This window comes from Thermobia domestica, chromosome 11 (genome assembly GCF_964235325.1).
Source record: "Thermobia domestica chromosome 11, izTheDome1.hap1.1, whole genome shotgun sequence".
Taxonomy (NCBI): Eukaryota; Metazoa; Arthropoda; class Insecta; order Zygentoma; family Lepismatidae; genus Thermobia; species Thermobia domestica.
In genome coordinates this window covers 179,297,071-179,318,789 of record NC_137464.1, presented here as the reverse complement: position 1 = coordinate 179,318,789, position 21,719 = coordinate 179,297,071, and the positions used below count along the sequence as shown (strand labels likewise).

Genomic DNA, 21,719 nt, shown 5'->3' with positions numbered 1-21,719 from the left:
ATTATACAGTAAACATTAGATGGGTTGTGCTTGAATTCCCCATATCTGAAGGAAGGTCTCAAGAAACACCGAAACTGTACAGTTAATACCACATTAAATATTGTACGCAGTAAGTAAAACGAACACTTTACAGATTAGGATAATTTTCAGTTTATTTCCGGGTGAAAAGTTAATAAAATTTCTATCGTAAACCACGTTCTGCTTGTCTTACCATTCACGTAGGGGAAATGAACTTTTTTTTAAAAAAGATAATTTGACGCAACTTTCCCTCTTGATTAAATGTCCACAAGCAAAATCTCTTTTGGTTTCATTTGAAGAATATGCAAAGCTTGTTCTATATGCAGCAAACTATCCTATACAGGTAACTGAATGCATGAAATTTCAACTCATTTCTTGAAAAATGGGTGAGGGTAACTTTTAATTGGAAATAATTCTATTTTTTATTACAAGTTCAAAAACAAATATATACTATATACATGTATAAAAAATGTAATTATCAGATTCTAATTCACACTTCTATTACACTAATAACTATCTACGAGTCAGCCTTTTTACGTTCTTCTTCATCTATAACCTCTTGTAATCTTTTCTCAAGATCGGCAGTTTCAAGACCATGGTCTTTGTTATATTGCAATCTAATCTGAAGTTGCTTTTTCTCAAGTCCTTCAATTCGTTCATACAACGTTCTACTTAATTCACTATCGATGTTACTTTCTTCTCGAAATACACAAAAATATAACATAAACACAGTAACACTAAGAGTGATAACATATGGCTGAAACCATGGCACATTATCTGATCCACCTGAATGCGTTTGCCTAGCTGTCCACTGAGCAGCTTTGCTTGTCGTGTAGCGTAAAGGTTTATCGTAATCGTCTTCTTCATCTGTGTTTTGAGGTTTCGTTGAAGCCTTCGCTGTAGGCAAATACTGACGTGGAGTACTGAAGCATGCCAACCTAAAGGAAAATAAAAAGTTAAATGTATAAATATTGAAAAAAAAATAATAATAATAATAAAATAAATGTATAATACAGAAAGAAATCTATTCAATATATCTTTTTCAAATCTGCTTTGAAAGTCTGTCTTCACCTAATTATTTAAAAATTAAACGAGTTTTATTTATTTATTTTTAAAGGATGAAGAGGGAGATTTACGTCGTGAATTTTTCACTTAATCATGATTAAGTCTTCTGTTGTGTGCACCGATGGCGGTCCGTGAATTAAACCAGCATGATAGTGCGGGGAAAAATAAAGTGACCATTCTCCTGAAGGCTTCCAAGGATGTGTTGTTGTGACTGACTGCATAACTAAGCACATTTCAATGTACTGAGTTGTTGCAAAATTAACGCAAGATTTCCGGTAGCTTCATATTGGCACATAACTGATAAAACATGCTGTCTGTATGCCTTGTTGTATTAATTGCATAAATTTGTTTCACAGTTTCTTGCTATATACGCCACTGGAAATATCTATATGATTTCGTGTATTTTCGGTACTGAGAAGATAAGATGTCACACAGTTTTCTGTGAAATCTACCTCAATAAATTATAACTCAATCGCAGAAATGTACAAACGCACACGCGTAGATCGCTGGAATTTTTCTTTCTTCCTTCAGAAAAGTCTTTTCCGAAATATAATCTTAAATTGACAACTGTTATTGAAAATAATCAACTATCTCTTTGGATACTTCATAAATAGGACATTGATTACCACATTTACTTTTTCTGTTTATTTGAATTTATAATATCAAACAAGATAATGTGTTCTACAGGGCGGAACTGTAGTCCAGTAAGATCTATTGGGTCAAGTTAAATTGACATTTTCCCCCTCCCGATTGGAGGGATATTAAATATAAATGTGGCAGAATATGATTTTTTTTTTTTTAAGCCTCTCCCCATTTTTCACAAGGTAGATTTTACAAACTACTCTTAATATAAGAAGTTTCCATTCTTATTAAAATTTATTCACTGTCATATTTACCAATGTTTCATCTTTAAAGGCAAATTATCCTATTTGCTTATGCCCCATGCGTAAGGATTAAATTTGTAGGTTGAGTCATCCCCGAACATGCAAAATAAAATAGTACCCAGACACACCTCTAGCTATTTTCTGCATGGAAGCAAGCATGGCTCAGAACGAATATAATGACAATTTTGGGAGATGAATAAACTATCTAGACGCTACTAATTATTTTATATGAGAAAAACAGATTTTGAAACAAAAAGGATTGTCCAGAGCAAACACAAATATGAATGTTGGAGAATTAAAACACACAAATATTATACATTCGTAAATATACCGGCTGTTTCATTTCTTTATTTAACATTACGGCCTCAAGCTCGTCGCCTATGAGAGATGACGTCCCTCGGCGAGCACACTATATAGAGAGGGGGAAGTGAGCTGAAACTTGTATATAGGCACTACCAGGATTTGCCATTGACCTTCAAGAACAAATCCTGGGGATCAATGCTTCTTTGTCTCCAGTCACAAATACAGAACATCTGCCTCTCATATGAGAATACGAAAGTGTTAACAAAAATAACAAAATGGTATTTTACGTGGCCAAGATATGCAGGTAAATTTATTATCATCACAGGGTAAACATTGCTTCAATGCGGCCAACTTCCAAGATAGACACGTGGCTAACTTCCAGAGTAATAAGTAACGAATGTCTTACGGGAAAATATAAATTCAAGACGTACCAGGCCAAAAGAAGCAGATGGACAACTTGACAGATTTTACTGTAATAATAATAATAATAATAATAATAATAATAATAATAATAATAATAATAATAATAATAATAAACTTTAGTTCCACATTTCTTACTAGTATTTTCCTTAATACATGTGTTAAGTTTTAATCCACCAATGTATTTAAAATTTAATTATACGTTTTAAGCTAGCAAATCTCCCACATGTTAATGTGGGCAATATTTTTCATTCCTCCTCCTGCATCTTTCATATAGAATTCTTCTGAACTCGGAAGTTTAGCACGAAATTCGAACACCCCGTATGGACATCTTGGTGAACCACCATAACGTTTTTTTCTTCTATTCTATGTCAAGCATAACAGATGCTGAAACACGCGATTTTAAATGAAAAATTCAAATACCAAATTTCATGCCTTTATCCTTACGGATTCCAAGATATGGGCATCTTACATACAAGTTCGAAATTTCAAATGGAAGGTGGAAGCTGTCATATGGGACACTCACATTATTGGTCCATTTTTCATTGACACTACCTTAACGATGCAACAGTGTCTGCCGTTCCTTTCCTTCTCATTTTAAACACGATTCGACAGATTAACAATACTAGTTCTAGTACAATACTAACAAGGAAGGGTCACGCAGTGGCTCCGCTGAGATCCGAACGAGACAACTGTGTTTGAATTTGATATGTTATAGCTAGACGAATCCTAAAGTTATATGTGCCACCGGGTGGTATATCGTGAGTTACAACATATTTTGTAATGTAAGAACTATAAAAAAATTACCTGGCAGAATAGAACCGAGTCATTTGTTCGGAAACGGTTGGGTAATTGGAAAACTCGGACAATACGTATCCCATCATTTCCAAGGACACACTTTTTTCGGATAAAAAAGTTTGCCCCAGGGTCCTCGCAGGGTCCCAGACGGGGTCCAACTCAAAATTTTCAAATGGCAAGGGGTGTTAAGTAGCACATCGTTTGAAAGCTGTTGTAAAATGAAAGAAAATGCAGCAAGTCTCGACTCTACGATAACCCTGTGCAAAATGGCGGAGGGCCAAAATGTAAACAAAAACTTAATTAAAAAACTATGGCCACCTTGAATCCAAGATGGCCGCTTAAAACCTATGCCATTCATAAACAGTACAAATCTGAATCTCTATTTTTCTCTATTATGTATTTAGAAACAATAGGAAGAGTAAAGAACAATTGAGTTTCGATTCACTTCAACTACTATTTCATTCGATAACAACGCATATGTTTTGTTCTTAATGCATGTTCGTCACGGTTCTCTCGACATCATTTACTTGAATATAACGAATATGCGATGAACACACAACTCTGACTTCCTATTCATACTGCTAAACACAAGTTGAATACCTTCGAGTATTTTTTCTAATTTTGTCATACGTAGTTCATGCATAAAGGACTTGCTGGACCAGTAGGTTGGGGGCTCTATTGCAACGTATTTGTGATGGTTACATTTGCATGGTATACGTTGGTTTTATCGCAATACTTCAAGCAATACCAAATATACAATATATATATATATATATATATATATTCATTTACAAGATTGGCGAGTAATACCAAATCATGTGTAAGTCATTTTAGTACATCGAGCTGCGTCAAACTTTGTTGGTTTGGTCACAGTATTCCAAGAAATAACATATTTATATACGAACTCATTTTTTACGCTGACAGCCATATTGGATTACAGATTATACTCTTTAATATTTTGTGGATACCTACTATAAACCATAAACGCAAATACCACATTTCGCTTCTCCAACACTAGTGGTGTGAGCTGGACATGCGTTCGATACATAGTGCGGCATTTTGAACTCAAGATGTCGCGTTTTTAAACATTTCGAATATTTTCGTCACCTACTAATCAACAATAATGCCAAATTTGGCTTCCCTAGCTTCAGCAGTTTGGTATGCTTATCCTTTCGATATAGGTTTTAAGCAATCATCTTGGATTCAAAGTGGCCATAGATTTTCAATTAAGCTTTTGTTTACATTTTAACCCGCTGCAATTTTGGACAGGGTTGTCGTAGAAAGTCGAGATGTCTTCCATCTTCTTTCACTTAACAAGAGCTTTCAAACGATATGCTACCTCTCTATCCGTTTGAAACTTTTTAGTTGGACCCCACCTGGGACCATGTGGGGACCCTGGGACAAGACGTTTTCACTTAAATCGTTGTACTTTGAAAATAATGCCACACTTCCTTTCCTGTTTTCACATTTGTCTCACCGTTTAAGATTTATAGGGGTGACCATGGACTTTTCAATTAAGTTTTTGTTTACGTTTTGACCCTCCGCCATTTTGCACAGGGTTGTCGTAGAGAGTCGAGACTTGCTGCATTTTCTTTCATTTTAAAACAGCTTTCAAACGATGTGCTACTTAACACCCCTTGCCATTTGAAAATTTTGAGTTGGACCCCGTCTGGAACCCTGCGAGGACTCTGGGGCAAACTTTTTTATCCGAAAAAATTGTGTCCTTGGAAATGATGGGATACGTATTGTCCGAGTTTTCCAAATACCCAACCATTTCCGAACAAATGACTCGGTTTAATCTATTCTGCCAGGTAATTTTTTGTAGTCCTTACATTACAAAATATGTTGTAACTCACGATATACCGCCCGGTGGCACGTACAACTTTGAAAAAATGAAATGAAATCTTTGAGTTTTACGTCCCACGGTTATGCCGGTTAGGCGAAAGGAGACGGTGATGATGAGTAATGGATGAAATGGTGGAATGAAGAAAGTGAGAGGAAACGGGAGAACCCCGAGAAAACCCACGCACACGGTGTTTGTCCACCACAAGTACAACTTTGGGATTCATTTAGTTATAACATATCAAATGCAAACATAATTGTCTCGTTCGGAACTCAGCGGAGCCACTGCGTGACCCTTCCTTGTAAATAGATTTCAAAACAGAATTGCAACTCTATATAAAACAGGAATAATTAATGGATATTACAACAAATGAATAAAAATGAAAAGGCAAATGATGAGAAAGAGAAAGCAATTTCCAGAGAAAGTGAGGAAATTACAAAGATTAGTCTCCTCTAGTTTCCACAAAATTTAGGAAAATTAACTTATATTTTGAGAGAGTATAATTTAAATCGTGAATTAAGATCAGTAATTGATCTGCAAATGTCATTAACAGAAAATCGAACACATTAGGAGTATAACAGGTCATGTGTGTACATCAAAGTGGATATTAGAGTAGATGAAAAGGAATGTACGGACAAAGATTGGGGAACATATCAGATAATTTAAAAATTGCTGTACTTCTACATTCGGCCCTTCAAAACATTTAGGAGGAAGTCAATACAAAATTAAGGACCTACAAGCCCTGAATGATCCAAATGACACAATGAACGAAATACATGAATCATTCTATTTTGATACACAGCACCCTTCGTTGAACACAGGTAAAGGTAATCTAAATAAGGTTGTATGGGAATTGAATTTAATTCAGCTATTGTAGGCTTAATAAGTAAATTTAACACTACATAATATGAAATGATTGAAAGGTATTAGCATAAAATTCAACGGAACAACTTGTTGTTTTTAAATACAATTTCAGAATGTATAAATCAGATTTTTTAAATTTTTATTTTATTATTATTATTATTATTATTATTATTATTATTATTCAAACGAGAGAGATTTCGGTGCCAAAAACTGAAAACCACCACAATCTGGCAGCATAAACATTTCACAACTAATGATATAGTGGGAAATGGTTTTACATGGTACACGAAATGGATGAAAATAATTTGAGTTAAAAATGAAGGATTGATTTGGATAAGGGCTCATATAACGAGTTTGAAGTTTTGCAGCAGAGTTTTTTCTTCTTTCTTTTAGTTTACGTCTCATCTGTTATTGTGTCGTATAGTTTGATGAACTTTGTATGAAGATGAGTTCATATCCAAATGTAGTACTTTAAATGTACTGTAATGAAACTGTAATGTAAAGTACTGTAATGAAACGCATTTTGAAGAAAACGCTACTTAAGCCCTTTTCCAAATCAAACCTTCAAATAAATGGTTTTGACAAAGGTTTAAAAATTCGTAGTGATGAAGAAATGAAATAGAAACAAGATGGAATTGCAAACACTATACACTACTGTATATTTTTTCTTAATATTATGCTTTGATATTGTATTTTTATAGTTTAATATGCGTCAGGTGAAGCTTAAATTGTCATGCGTTTATGTAGTAAACTTTGAATTGAAAGGTAGAATGATTTAAAAACAGTTACAGTATTACAGTGTACTGCTCTTTTATAGCAATTCTTTGTAATGGACAAATGTAAAATATGAAAGAATACCTCTCTCACACATCTATATCATTAAAAAAAACTAATCTGTAATATGGAGTAATATATTTAACACGGTAAGCGTCTAGATTTGTCTTACTATGACAAATCTAATGCTAACCAAATCCTAATTCACACTTGGCTATAGGTTCGGAAGAAGGTGGAATTAAAATGTTAATCGAAAATTCAGCAAATTTGATTCAGACACAGGACACATGAAAATAATTTACCTGTAATTAACTAATCTTTACAGTTAAAACGTGTGCTTGTGAAATGTTACAAAATGTTTGATCTTCATTCTCCATTACAATGAAGCGATCAATTACAATTAATCTTCCTTCAGGGATTTTTTTTTTTTTTTTTTTTTTTCGTTTTAGTAACATGTTACAGAGCAAGACCCTACCGAAGGAAAGAGGGATTTTATGGCCAGAACTCTCCTTCCTAGGAAATTCTTAAGTTTACAACGGCGAATATGGCAGTTAAGAAGTAATTTTCTTATCTTTGTAATAAAAGATTTTTCTCTCGAAAAATCTCCTTATTCATCATATTACTTAAGCTCAAGAATGCGCCAAAAGTTAACATTTGTCATGATGCGTCAAATTAGTTCAGTTAGTTTGGTTTGGTTTGATTTGAGTTAGCGCCCCTTTCAGAAATGAGGCTATATGAGATGTGGACCTATAGCTTAATGTGTGATCTGAACCACATAAGCTCCCACCGGGAAGCAAACCCGTCCCCCCACCACCGTAGTTCCATTAGTAATCTTTATTATTTATTTTATAGTATGGCAACAGAACCTGCAACAAACTGAGCGTCATGAGGGGCAACCGCGCTCTCCTTAATTATTTTACACCTAATTTTCAAATAATGTCTCTCGTTTAGTTTGTTGGTTCTTCTATATAGTACAAGTCAGGTTTGAAATAATGTGCAAATAACACATTTTGGTTATACTGGCGGATCATTTATGTTGATACGCCCTTGTAATCCTTAAACTAATAGATACAAAATGTTAAAATTTCGTAGCATGCAAATATCAAGACAGGGATATCGTTTGACATACTCTAAAATATAACCACATTAACGGTGATACTAACCGAAAATAAAGTCGTATTCTCTCAAATGGCACTAAGTAAGGAAATTGCACTATTACACATTTCAAATCTACATGTAAAACGAAAACTTACAATATCACATTTATCATGCAGTGTTGCAAAATAAGGGTGCAACATAATCAAGAATATCGAAAAACAATCAAATTTTAAAGGGTTATATAAAAGTAATACCGCAATTGACACGGACGGGGTAATACACAACCGAAGTATTTGAGTATCGAACACTACAGACATCATATGACTCATTTCGAATGAGCAGGAAGAAAGTTACAAAGAATTGAAAACTTGAATTTTTTCAAAGGATTTTATTTTAAAAGAGAGTTTAGATGAGTATGACATCCAATTATGTAGATAGTTTTCAATAGATATAAATATCATAATACTGTTGCAGCAATTTTGTATCTCAAAGCATTTCGAAGATATGAAAAAATAGTTAAATTTGATATACTGATTAAAATGGCGTATTTGTGGTAACTTTTTACAACAATTTTTCACATCTTTGCTTCTATAACATTAGAACAGTACCTTTTGGTACATATAATTACACGTTTTAAGAATTACATAACTTTAAAAAGTATTGGAAACATTATCATATCTCCAGAACGGTTTGAGGTATTGAATTGCTATAAATGGCACTATAATCTTCACATCTATTGAAAGCCATCCACGCAATTGGATGCGCTTCCTATCTAAGCAGTATTTCGAAATGAAGGATTTTGAAAAAAGTAATTTTCAATCCCTTGTATCTTTGTTCCAATTCATTCGAAATGCATGATATTATTATGATAGTACATGATGTACTTTGAATATGTATTGCTTCGTATTTATCTTATGTTTTCAGGTTTTTTTTTTTTTTTTTTTTTTTTTTTTTTTTTTTTTAACTCCTTAATTTTTCGTATCTTGCTCCGAAGTTATCACTAGAAAAGAGTAAAGGTATAGATGAGTATTAGGTACCTAAAGCCTAGGTTTTTTAGTAGCAGTAAGTTTGGAGAATACTATCAATGTTTTGGTACCGAAAGTTAAGCGGTAAAGGAAAAAGTAAGGGACGATGAAGAAAGAAAGAAAAAATATGAATATTAGTACTATTACTTTCCATGCTAAGTTCAAGAAAAGGAACAATAATAACAAATATCAAACCGAAAACAAGAGAGAGTTTTTTAAATAAATTTCCAGACTTAGATTTTTTACTTCAGCTTTTATTGCTGTACGAATCTGAGTAGAATTAATCTAATTTAACTTCCTCGTACGAATGTTAATTTGACCTACCATGATGCAAATAAAGTAAACCAAGTACTTAAAACCTGTAATCTTTTTCTGCAGCCACTTCCTGAAATACATACGAATTTCTCTATCTAACTGTCATGTACTAAAAACTTCCAAGTATCTTACATTCTGCATTTTTAAGGATAGGTTACAATCCGGGATTGCCGAACACATGTTAATCTACTGAGGCATTGCATTACTTTAAAAGTAGATCAACAAATTATGCATAATATTCAGCTTAGTGGTATATCGATTTCATATGCTGACAGTACAAATCAAGTCCTAACTTTTGTACAGTCTTCGACAACAGAAACTAACATACTTTATATACGAAACATGATATTTTCTTTTGTCCCAGAGTATATAACAGGGGAGACACAAACATTCAGTTTTTATACAACTCCCCCCTCCCACACGCATACCTATTGTGGAGCACGGGAGTTTACAAAATATGTGCCTAACATTAATGTACTGTCATCTTGAACTGCAGCATTTTTGAATATAGACTGAAGGAAAATGTACCCGTGGGAAGTACTGTAAAAATAGGGAAAACATAGTTTAAAGAGGAACATTATCGAAGATAGTTTTGATATACAGGTTGTTAATAAACTATACCGACAAACTGTAGGAGGTGATTTCTCACATCAAAATAAGAGAAAAAGTTCATATGGACCTATGGCGAAAAGTGCATAGTTTCAGAGCTAGGGCTGTCCAAAATCGCGAAAAAGCCAAATTTAAAGAGGCCCTAGGCCCTACTTCGAGTTCCAGAAGCTGTGGATGGTGGTCTTTCTCAGCGTGAAGGAAGTCACGCATACACAATCCAAAAGTGTATATTTCATCCATTTTCAATAGGTAATCAGGGTATTCCCCACAGGATGTAATTCTAAGATATGCTCTTAATAATTTTCAGATATAGCCTAATTTCAAGGAGGGTCCAAAGTAGGTAGGAGGTAAGCCTTAACAACAATGGACATCCAATTCTTCGGAGGGAAGTCGGAAGTGTTAGGAACCGGCAGCTCCATGTATTTTCGTGTTCGGATTAATGTGTTCTGGCATGTATTTTGACACAGTATATTTCACGTTTTCTTCACTAATAAGAGTGAAAGAAAACATCGCGGTATGCCTTTTTCCGAGTACGAGGTACCATGCTGCTGACGATCCTTAACACTTCCGACATCCCGCCAAAAGATTCCGTGTTCATTGCTGTCAAGGCTTATTATCTGCCTACTTTGGACCAATCATAAAGTCAGAGCATATCTCAAAATTCGGTTGATGATATGTCTGGGAATTTCACCCTGCAGAGAATATTCTGTACACCCATTGAACATTGATGAAATATGCATTTTTGGATTGGGCACGGGTGACTTCCTTCACGCTGATAAGGACCATCATCCATAGTTTCTGGAATTCGAACGACGTCCTCTTGAAATTTGTGTTTTTCGCGATTTTGGACAGCCCTAGCTCTGAAACTATGCACTTTTCCCCACAAGTCGATATGAACTTTTTCTCTTATTTTGATATAAGGAATCACCTCTTATAGTTTGTCGATATAGTTCATTAACAACCTGTGTATTTCTGAACAATTTAAAGGATCAGTAATCTGTAAGTAGTGTCACTTCTTTCATAGGAAATAACGTCATATTTATCAAACCTTCAATCAATCACCTCTAATTTCTACACGTATATCATTAACAACCCTGCAACATGCATTGGGTTTGACGTTGGGTGAAGAGTGAGGGTCTAAACTCTCCCGTGGGCATGTCCCTGGACATAACACAAAAATTCCCTCAAATATGTAATTTCCGGCTATTTTAAATATTAACCATAAAGAGCTTCGCCAAAAGAGATAACCCCTTTTGCAGAAGAAATTGCTCGCGAGGAAAATCAGGTAACACAGTATATAATATGCCTGTAGGTTTTGGCGGACAGGATGTGATTGATGGAAAACTGCTTACCCTCGCTATCCCCGGCATGTGAAAGAGAACGGGACCCGAGACAAGATAGATCTGAATTGTACGCTTTATTTTATAAATTAACTTCTATAAATTAAATATTTGAAACGTAGAACTTCGCAAGAATACACACAACGCTACAACCAGACCAAAAGTTAGAAAGAAGAAGGATTCCAAGGAAGGCTAAACAAAACTATATCGCTTTCAAAGTTATGTCTTCTACGATTCCTTTTACTTAGAAGTCATTTTATGATAGATGAACTGATGATTTGGGTTTCATTACATTCCTCTTTTTCTCCTTCTTTCTATCTTTAACTTCAAATTCAACATTGAAATATATATAACTACGGATTACTACTTGACTCAAACATTATATACATTCAGAATTCTAAAGTTTTAAATTACTTGCATCAACTTCTTCCTCTTTATCAGGTTGTAAAATTAGAGGGAACTGAAAAGAACAGAGGACTTCCAGCTATTTTTGTCATTGAATGGGAAGACCAAAGGAAAATCATGAAAAGTTCTGTGGAAACTGATGTGAAGAAAATATAATGTTATGAAGTATATCGAAATATAGAAAATTGAAAAAAAAAAAAAAAAGAAAGAAAGAAAAAGAAAAAAAAAAGAAAAAAAAACGATCAGAACTGACGAATTTCCATCTCTTGGTGCTAAGTTTCAAAGCCATAACAACCAGCATTAAGTCCGTCAATACGTACACAATCCACACAAAATTCAAGCGATGGAAGTTCCTCATTTCGAACTACTGTGCACTAACCATGTATACTATTAAAAGTGAATGTTATATCACGCTCCCACTTTCCGGTAAGTTACGAAACTAACTACTTCATGCAAATGTAACTACTGAAGTTCAAAAATTACTGATCGAATCAAATTTAAATGCCAACAGCACTATATGTGTTGTAATAATTTTTGGAAGGAGAGAAGAGGATACTTGTAGCCAGCATCCTTCGTAGGAAGGCCAATTGGATTGGACACATCTTGTGAAGAAATTGTCTTCTTCATACCGCCATACAAAGAAAGATGAAAGGGAAGTGAGGAATAGGAAGAAGAAAAATACGTACGCTGATCGATAATTTGAGAAACAGAAGAAAATATTGGGCGTTAAAAGAGGAAGCTGAGAATCGAAAAACGTGGAAGAAACATTTCCAGGTCTAAATCTAAATAAATAAAAATAAATAAATAAACCTCTTTAGACCCAGGACCTGCCGAAAGGCAGAATACTTAATAATAATAATCCGCCTTACGCAGAGTCGTTTAGACGTAGGATTAGCGTCATACTAAACGCCTGACCACTGCAGGAAACATGTTAGTCGAACTGTTTAGTATGATACTAATCACGCATCAGAACAACTCTGTCTAAGGCCCAATAACACTTTTTGCCAGTTCATTCCCACACGTTCAGTGATGGTGATTGTATGAATGTAAAATCAAAATAAAATAAACGGTTTTACAGTAGATAATTCCTTAAGAAAAAAAAAAAAAAATCCTGTCCATCCTCATTGCACATACGATAAATCTATTCATAAAGTGAATGTGAGAAATGTACAGGTGCCAAAACAGGAAATAATCTTAGCCGAAAAATACATATATTATTTTCATATTTCCGACAGCTCGCCAATCTGCACAAGAATAAATTTACCCCACAAATTTTGGGAATTTATCTTCCCAGTACAGCTTATAATATTTTTTTTTTTTTTAATTTACAGAAGAAACATGAACCGGTAATGCTGCTGTAAAAGAACATCTAGATATGTTGTAAGCTTACCTCCAATAACGTGCAAATACATCAACAAATATATAATGAGTGATATCAATAAAAATAAGTAACTACTCCTGAGAAGTCCTGCTCGAGAATCGGAGTAACTACACCTGGAGTAATCTCCTCCCTCAATTTTGTATCAATAAAACAAGCCACTACTCAGGTCTAGTCTGCTCCAGATTTATGAACGTTTACTCGCGGTTCCTCTGCACGTAGCACTGAGTCGTATCAATAAAAGAAGTAGTTACTCATTTCTCCCATCTGTTGGGCGGTCATTTCGTTGTGGGTAACTTCTGGCGCAGTATCCTAAACGCCATGGAAGGGACAAGTAGAAACGACAGTTTCAATTAAAGTGCATTTGTGGATATTATAAAAGTTCCAGCGGTACTTTCAAAGTCACAGTTACCAGAAAGTAAACAAAGGAAAGCCGAAGCTTTGAAGGCAATTACAGTGAAATGCAACGAAATATCAAATACATCTACAAATGAGACACAAATCCAAAAGAGAGTCTTTAATATCCGAGAAAAAAAAAGTAATACTGAAACCACGGGAACGGACCTCTTGGAACTGATGGGTGTTGGTTGGAATCCAGCAATATCACGACAAGTGCATATCACGTGTTCTCCAAGGTCTTGTCCAAGATTGGCTGTAAGAACGAAATCAGACGCTTGGCCTCTTTGTTTCCTTTTTTAAATAGTCCAGCCAGTCACGTCGTAAAGCACGTCCATCTGATTGCGTTTTCCACACCATACGTGTCCCCTTTCACCTTGGCATAAAAAAATATACATTCTCATGTATACACCCTTCGTATCATCGTTGAGTTTAATGTCCTTTTCAGTAGCGAGGCTATATGAGACGGGATCCACTGATCAACTTGGAATCCGAACCATAAGAGCTCCCGCCGGGAATCGAACGCAGGTCTCTCATGCCAAAGGCATGTACGCTATCCGCTTAGCCACGAAGGAGCTCTTCCTATTAGCGTATTTGTCTCCAAAATACTAGGTTTCTTTATTGCCATGTGTTTATAGTCAAGGCTCCGATAGCACCCGGAAATGTATATTGTTCTTGCCACTCTGCCTTTGCTGTTTGAATATTACACACACCTCCGGATACAATCAATTTTCAGATTTCGCAATAATCGCATCCATTACATTTGTAGTAGTCACAAACACAGTACTTTCAGCCACAACAGAATCCCCTGACATTCAGACCTGGAATCCCGGATCACTCACGTAAAGCAAGAAAATCCGCATCTTTTCATCATTACGTAGTGCATCACCCCAAATTTCCGTTGATTCTCCTAAAAAATGTTGTGCTAACTACTCTACATTTTCTTTCATGAACCTATGTTTCTTGTAATCTCCATTTGCAACATTTCTATGCAATTTATAAATTTTGCTACATAGCAAAACAATCATATACTTTGCCATATTTCGCACGGAGTCACCTATTTAGCTTGCTCCACAAATTTGGAGAAGTTACTAGCATCACAGAAGAGTCTTTGATTTTTATTGATATCAAACGCGGAGTAGTTACTCGGCTCGAGAATAGAGGTGTGGTTACTTCAAAAGAGCGGGGCTTCTTCGAGCTCAGCCGAGACGACTAGTGCTCAGTTCTCTTTTTATTGATACCAATGCGAGTAACTACTTCAAAATTGGGGCGTAATGAGTAACTTCTCCGTTTTATTGATATCACCGAACGTTTTATTTATGCATTCATTAAGCAAAGAGTACAAAGTCAAGTCAAGTCAGACCAATGTGTTCCCTCACGATGCGCAACGGAAAGTTTTTCTTATTTTTTCTTCGTTCTTAAACTAATGAGGAGAAAAGAGTTCTAAATGTCCAATGTACAAACTAAGCAATTTTTTGCTATATACTGGTACGACCACAGATATTTAAAATTTACAGAAGAAATATATAATGTTAATTTTTTTAAGCATTTGTGCTGTGTCGCCAGACCACACGAAAATTGTTTTAAAAAAGTACTAAAATGTACTACATTTGGTTAGATTAGATTACGTTACATTACGTTAGTCAGTTACATTCAAAACAGAGGAGAGTTAAACTTTTACAACTTGAAATAGGAGGTTACTATTTGCGTATAAATTCGTCGTCCGGATGTATGGCATACCAACTACAGTACCAAGAAACACAAATCTACCTATGCTAGGCGGCCACTAAAAAGCACGAATGCTATTTAGCCAAGTCACGGCAGGGCGAATGTGGTATGCCCGCGCGATTGAATGGGTGTGACTCCGAATGGAACAGGCGCGTCAGTGAGGGTAGGTACGTGCGTGAGTCGAGTGAAAACACGTGGGTTTTTGCAATGATACGAGTTACAATAGCATTTGTCATGGCTTCATAAACACCAGTATACAACAAACAGCAAAACTTTATCCAAAGCCAACCTACTTCCTTTGAAAAAAGTGCCTTTCGTAGCACCACTTATATTGAATGCAACGTACCGTTTTTCCACACTGAAAAATAATACGTTCTTCTTCTTTTCTGTATTTTCACTTCGTTCCCACAGTTACGACAGACTGTTCGCCTGTTAGTAGACCGTGTTTCCATAGGCAACACCCTCGCGCGGGCCCACTAACTTCGCCCTACCCGTAACCAGGTTCAATAAAATTTTTGCATTTAGTGGCTACCTCGTATAGATATCTACTATCGTTCTCATGACATTGCTCTATTGCCGGACTACTCGAATAATCGAAAAAAAAAAGTTGCAAAATGTACTAAATTAGGTTGTATTAGGTTACGTTAGACCTTCAAAGCTAAGGGGTCTAAACTCCCCCCCCCCAAAAAAAGAAAAAAAAAAGTATTATTTAGTTTCTCCTCCAAATCAATTGGTAGTGATTCTGGCTAAGTACTGGCTCCGGAGCTGTGAATGAGGATGTACACTTGCATTGTTTTGTGCAGATTAGCTTTAGAAGGTTCTCGTTGTACGTATGCGATAAGAACTCTTGTGCAAAAGACACTAGCCAACTTGTACTAAGTGGCTACTAAAAAGCATGAATGCAATCTGAGTCAGAGTAGGAGCGTAGCAGAGGCACCGGAGCGTTAGCAAGGGGGTGCGTCCTTAGAGAGCAGGCATATCAGCAACGATGGATATACAAATAAACGAGGATAGCGCACAACATATATGGCATGAAAGCGGCAAGGTTCTAGATTACTGTTCCCCCTTCTCACTAAGCAGTAAAAAAGACAGAAAACAACGTGCCCTGCGGGGCTCTAACCCGCCTTCACTCGCCAACGCTCGCTCGGGAATACTGTGTAAATTAAATGTATAAACTTTAGTACAGAAAGAAACCCACCCAGCTACTAACCTACATGGGGGACCAGTAATCTATAACCTTCACCATGAAAGCCTTACCTTATGTGTGGATTTGGGGGCAATATTAAACCCCATCCAAAAAGTAACAAAATGTATCGAATTAGATTAGGTTAGGTTAGACTTTCAAAACAGAGGTGTGTAAACTTTTCTAATTTCGAGTAGATAATCGTGTAGAAATATATGCGCGACTAACTTGTAACTAGTACATCTCTCCGCCAAATAGTCCCTTTCACCTTCACATACAATAGCGCGTACAATATCAAAAACAACCACCACTCACTAACTAACCTGAATTTCGCGCAGTCTTTCTTACAAACCAAAATAAATTCTCCAACTGACTCGGTAAATTTTCTAAAATTGGTACGGCGATATCGCAGTTAACCCTTATTATTAAGTTTTCTGTTTCTTGGCAGGTCCTGGGATTAATTTATTTATGCATCCGGCCTATGTTTAGCTGAAGGGGTCCAGCTCTTTTCTCTAAAAAATGTTACAATTTTGGTAATTTTTGTTCACATTTGGTTAGTTTAGAGTACGTTAGGTTAGTTTAGGCTAGCTCACGTTAGTTTAGTTTTGGTTAGGTTAGTATATGTTAAATTAGTGTATGGGTCCTGCATAATTTTCCAAAAAACGATAGAATTTCGCTTATTTCTACTAATATTAGGTAAGTTTAGGTTAGTTAAAGTTAGCTTAAGTTAGTTTATGGTAGGTTAGGTTAGATTTAGTTACCGTACGTTATATTGCGTCGAAGTACCTGCATCATTTTTCCTGTAAATTTTGTGTGTTTTACGTGCTTCTGGACCCCTTGTACTAAACATACTCCATGCATCCTTATACTCTATTTGCACCAATTTTTAATCAGCACCATACCTTAACAGAAATAATGCTGTACGCCTTGCACTAAAATTAGTTGCGCCTTTATTAGCCATACCTGTTTACTAAATGAAATCTCCGCCAGTTGCATTCAAGATACTTTACGAAGTAACTGTTCATTTGTGAATATATATTACTATATCCAATTTTATAATGTTCTTGAGTCACGTTCTGCTATGATCAAATTCTATCAGAAATGAGTAAATTCATCATTTTCCGACTAAGTTGAACACTGACTAAGATTAAAGTCGTTGGTTTAGCGTTTCAATAATTTGTTTGAATAAGTGGGTATTAATATAATCTTACCCAGTTTTTAAAACTGGACAAAAAGTATTTACACACTTTGTTCTTTCTTAAACTAAATTACACGAATAATTTAAATAAAAATGGTCAGTGTGAGTAGAATAGTTGAAACTAGATTATTTGGTAATAAAACAGAAGAGTACAAACCAAGTTTGATTTATTTAAAATTACGTTTAATCAGTTTGCTATGTTTGTACTTCATTATTATTATTATTATTATTATTATTATTATTATTATTATTATTATTATTATTATTATTATTACGAATAATCAGAATTCTAATAAGAATTTAAGGCCGATACTGATAGGACCACCCTAATGTTGAAAGTGTATGGACGGTGATGCTAGCTGATTGATTTTTTAGTTTAGCGTCCCTTTCAGCAGCGAGGCTATATGAGACGTGGACCTACTGATTAACGTGGAATCCAAACCACATGAGCTCCCACCGGGAATCGAACCCGGGTCTCCCACGCCAAAGGCGCGTACGTTAACCACTTAGCCACGGAGGAGCTCACGGTGATGCTAGCATTTGTGTGTGTTCGTGAGAGTAAATAAAGAAAATAGATTCGAGTTTTTTACTCTTGATTATTGTGTTGCAGAAACTTTTTGTTTTGTGCCTGTGGCGGATCTAGCCTTGGGTCGCAAGGGCTAGGCCCTCAGTTCTTTGAGTGAGAAATATAATTTAAGCTATTTATATATTGTTGAAAATTTTATAGTAAACTCATGATATACCTATAATAGCCTGGGTTGTGACTGATCCCCAGTTTTTACCTTCTAGATCCGTTACTGGTGTGGGACACAAAAAGTATAATTTGTGCATGAGTGGTTCATATACAAGAATCTAGAAATATTGAAGGGACACTGTTAGAATAAAAGTTAAGTTGGTGCCATTTGGACACTCTAAAACGTGACTTTTAGGTACGAATCTGCCTTTGTGGGGCGACTTGGATGTTATGCCTCGTAAATATAAGCGAACATCAGGGTCGCGTAATTACGCTAATTATGATTTTAAAAAAACACCGGAATAGACTCTAAGACTAATCAAAGCAAAAAAAAAGAAGAAGAAGAAGAAGAAGAAGAAGAAAGAAAAGCTCCCTCGAAGTTGGGTATCTTGAAGTCGACATTAAACTACAGAAGTAAACAATGTGCACATGAAATCATACGGGGGACAGACGGTTTTGATTGAGAAACAAGGGGAATCTTTCCGCCTTATGCAGAATCGTTTTGACGAATGATTAGCATCATGCTAAAAGCCTCACTACCTGCAGGAAGCATATGTTAGTCGAACTTTTTAGTATGACACTAATCACGCTTCATTACGACTCTGCATAAGGCCCATTAGCTTTAGACAGAGAAAGCATCAGCGTGGGTTTTCCATTTTCTTTTCTTTTTTCTTTTCTTTCTTTCTTTCTTTTTTCTTTTTTTTGGTAAGGGGCTATCTATACCGATTGTGTCGTTCAGAAGAAAAGTCCAATAATAATCTTCCAGGCTACGAGTGGGGAAAGCATTTTCTTAATCATCATAAAAAACAACTTTCTCTTAGATAGTGTGAAATCATCATGCGGTCTCGTGCTGCTGTTGATAAAGTCAGTAACTGAATATGTTGATTGTCTAAATCTCTGAAAGGAGTTCCTCCATCAAAGATAATTAACTATGGCGAAACCAACCAACCCGATTAGACTGGTTGGCAAACTGTTTGGTTAAGCGAGACGTGAAATATGCTTTAAACATAACATAGAAAATGAAAAAAAGTTTGCGTAACAATAGCAATTATAATTACTGCAAAGACGTACACATGAGGTACCAGTACCTCCTCGGGATTTGAAATCTCGAAATCCAGATTTTTTGTAAATTTAGTATAATTTTATGTGCAATTTTATAAATGTTAATATAATTTATCCTTATTGAAATTACACTCCCTCCTGAAATAAATTCCTGCGTATGTGCCTGTATTCGGCAATCTTTGGAAAGTCACTTCGTGCAAATTATGAAGCTTCAATAAACCAAACTAGTGCTAAACTAAACGTTTTATCTTGACTAAGGAGTTATTTATTTCAGTTTAACGTCCCATAATTATGCCCTTTAGGCTAAGCGAGAGGAGTTACCTATGTTTATAGCGTTCATCAATTGTTGTTTCTCTCTCTTTGTTCCTTCTTGTCATTCCGTCATACCTTCCATCTGGTATTTTAGGATATATTTTCTCAAATAATGTTCTGACCAGTTTCTCAGTGGTAGAGCGCTTACCTCTAGTGCGTGGTACCTAGTTCGACCACCGGCCAAGTAAGTTTGTGGTGGACAATATTGTGTCCGTCGGCTTTCTCGGCGTGCCTTCGTTTCCTTTAACATTCCATTAATTCTTCCATCATTATTCAGTTTCCGTAATCATTCGTCTCCCTTAACCTAAAGTGCAAAATTGAAGGACCTTAAACTGAAGGATTTCATTTCATTTTTCCCAATTGATTTGTAATTCGATTTAGCTAACTTTCTTAATTCTTCTCCACATACACATATCGCAAGCCAATAACTGCTTTATTTCTTTATTTAACTAGCTAACTCTATGGCCTGTGGAACCTAGAAATTCAATGCCACGTTCACAAAAATTCTCTATTGGCTTCTGTACTTAGCCAACTGGATCCAGTTTCAGTGGCGTGCAGTGAAAAATCAGCGCCCGGGACGAGAGTATATGACGGCGCCCCATACATAAGTAATTTTTCCTATCTTTTTCCTTTTTCTCCCGAATTTTGAGCCTCCTAACTTTGGCGCCCGGGGCCGTCGTCCCGCTCGCTCTCCTTACAGCACTACAGTCAAGTTTCTACTTTGTATTCTTATTGCTGCGAGATCCATCTCAACATTGTCCTCTCGTCTGTGCGTAGGTCATCCTAATGGCCGTTTTCCAATTCGATTTCCAGTTAAAACTTTGAAAGCGTTCCTACTTTCTTCCATTCTGGCTACTTGAGCTGCTCGACTAAACCTACTAGATATAATGGGCCTATACAGAGTCATTCTGACACGTGATTAGTGTCTAAAGCGTTCGACTATGTTTCCCAGGTAACTGAGTCGTAAGACTTTCTAAAACCAATAAATAATTGATGTACCGAAGTATTGTATTCCCATTTCTTTTCGAGTACTTTGTCGAATGGTAAATACCTGATCGATAATTTATTTCGCCTAAATCTGCATTGATAATCTCCAATAATTTCACCTCTGTATGGGATCAATCTTGCTAATAGAATGCTTGAGAAGATTTTATAGGATGTTGACAGTTGAGAGATGCATCGATAATTACTGCAATCAATTCTGTCGCGTTTTTTTCAATGGAACAATGATTGATTCTTTCTCACTCTTGTGGCAATTCCTCATTGTTCTAGATAAGGAGAATTTGCTCCACAAGTTTTTCCCTCATTATTTAACACTATAAGTAATAAAATCTCACTAGTTCCAAATTGGGCCACTTGCATTCTACTTTCCACTAGAGATCCGACTAATGAAGTGTTTCCTTTAAGCAACTTAGTCGACTTCACTGATCAATCTAGTCGAATCGAGTCCAGAAATTAGAACCTCTTTCCACTCAGTTGTCAGGCTCGTCACCTTCAACCAGTAAGTGATTAGTCGAAGTCCTGTTTGCACATTCAACTGAATCGAAAGTGACCCATTTGACTATTCAGCTGAATCGATCAAAAATTGTTTGAGTGTAAACACCCAGTCTGAAACTGAATAGCTACAAAACAAACTAACGAGGTTCAGTGAAGTATGGGATATATAATTTTTGTGTTTGTTCCGGAAAAGATGGTTAAATCATACGGTGGGGAGAGATATCGATTTTTAAGGCAGAGGGAAATTTTTGTAAGAACGAAAAATTAGAGGCCTCAGGGAAATTTTAGTAAAGGTTTCCATTCAACCATATCAGGCTTGCCAACATGCAATAATTTATCGTGACATACGATAATTTAACCTTTCGGCAGTCGCGCTGTTGTAAAAAGTACAACAGTGTTGTTGTTTTTGTTGTAAGTCACTAACTGACTGAACTGACTGAATTGCAACTGACCGAATTTATTGCATGTGTC

At 35.8% G+C, this 21,719-nt stretch overlaps 1 protein-coding gene across 2 annotated transcripts; it reads right to left on the bottom strand.

The window, feature by feature from the left end:
- Positions 1–389: 389 nt before the first annotated feature.
- LOC145664588 (ubiquinol-cytochrome c reductase complex assembly factor 4) lies at positions 390–17,788 on the bottom strand. 2 transcript variants are annotated; one of them, XM_081731381.1, is made up of 2 exons: positions 17,410–17,788; positions 390–956 (listed from the first exon to the last, which is right to left on the bottom strand). In XM_081731381.1, exons 1-2 carry the CDS (start codon positions 17,469–17,471, stop codon positions 536–538), a joined length of 483 nt encoding a protein of 160 aa, XP_081587507.1. In that variant the 5' UTR covers positions 17,472–17,788; the 3' UTR covers positions 390–535. The 2 variants fall into 2 exon arrangements, with proteins under 2 accessions (XP_081587507.1, XP_081587508.1); XM_081731382.1 differs by having other exon boundaries at positions 17,349–17,484.
- Positions 17,789–21,719: the final 3,931 nt, after the last annotated feature.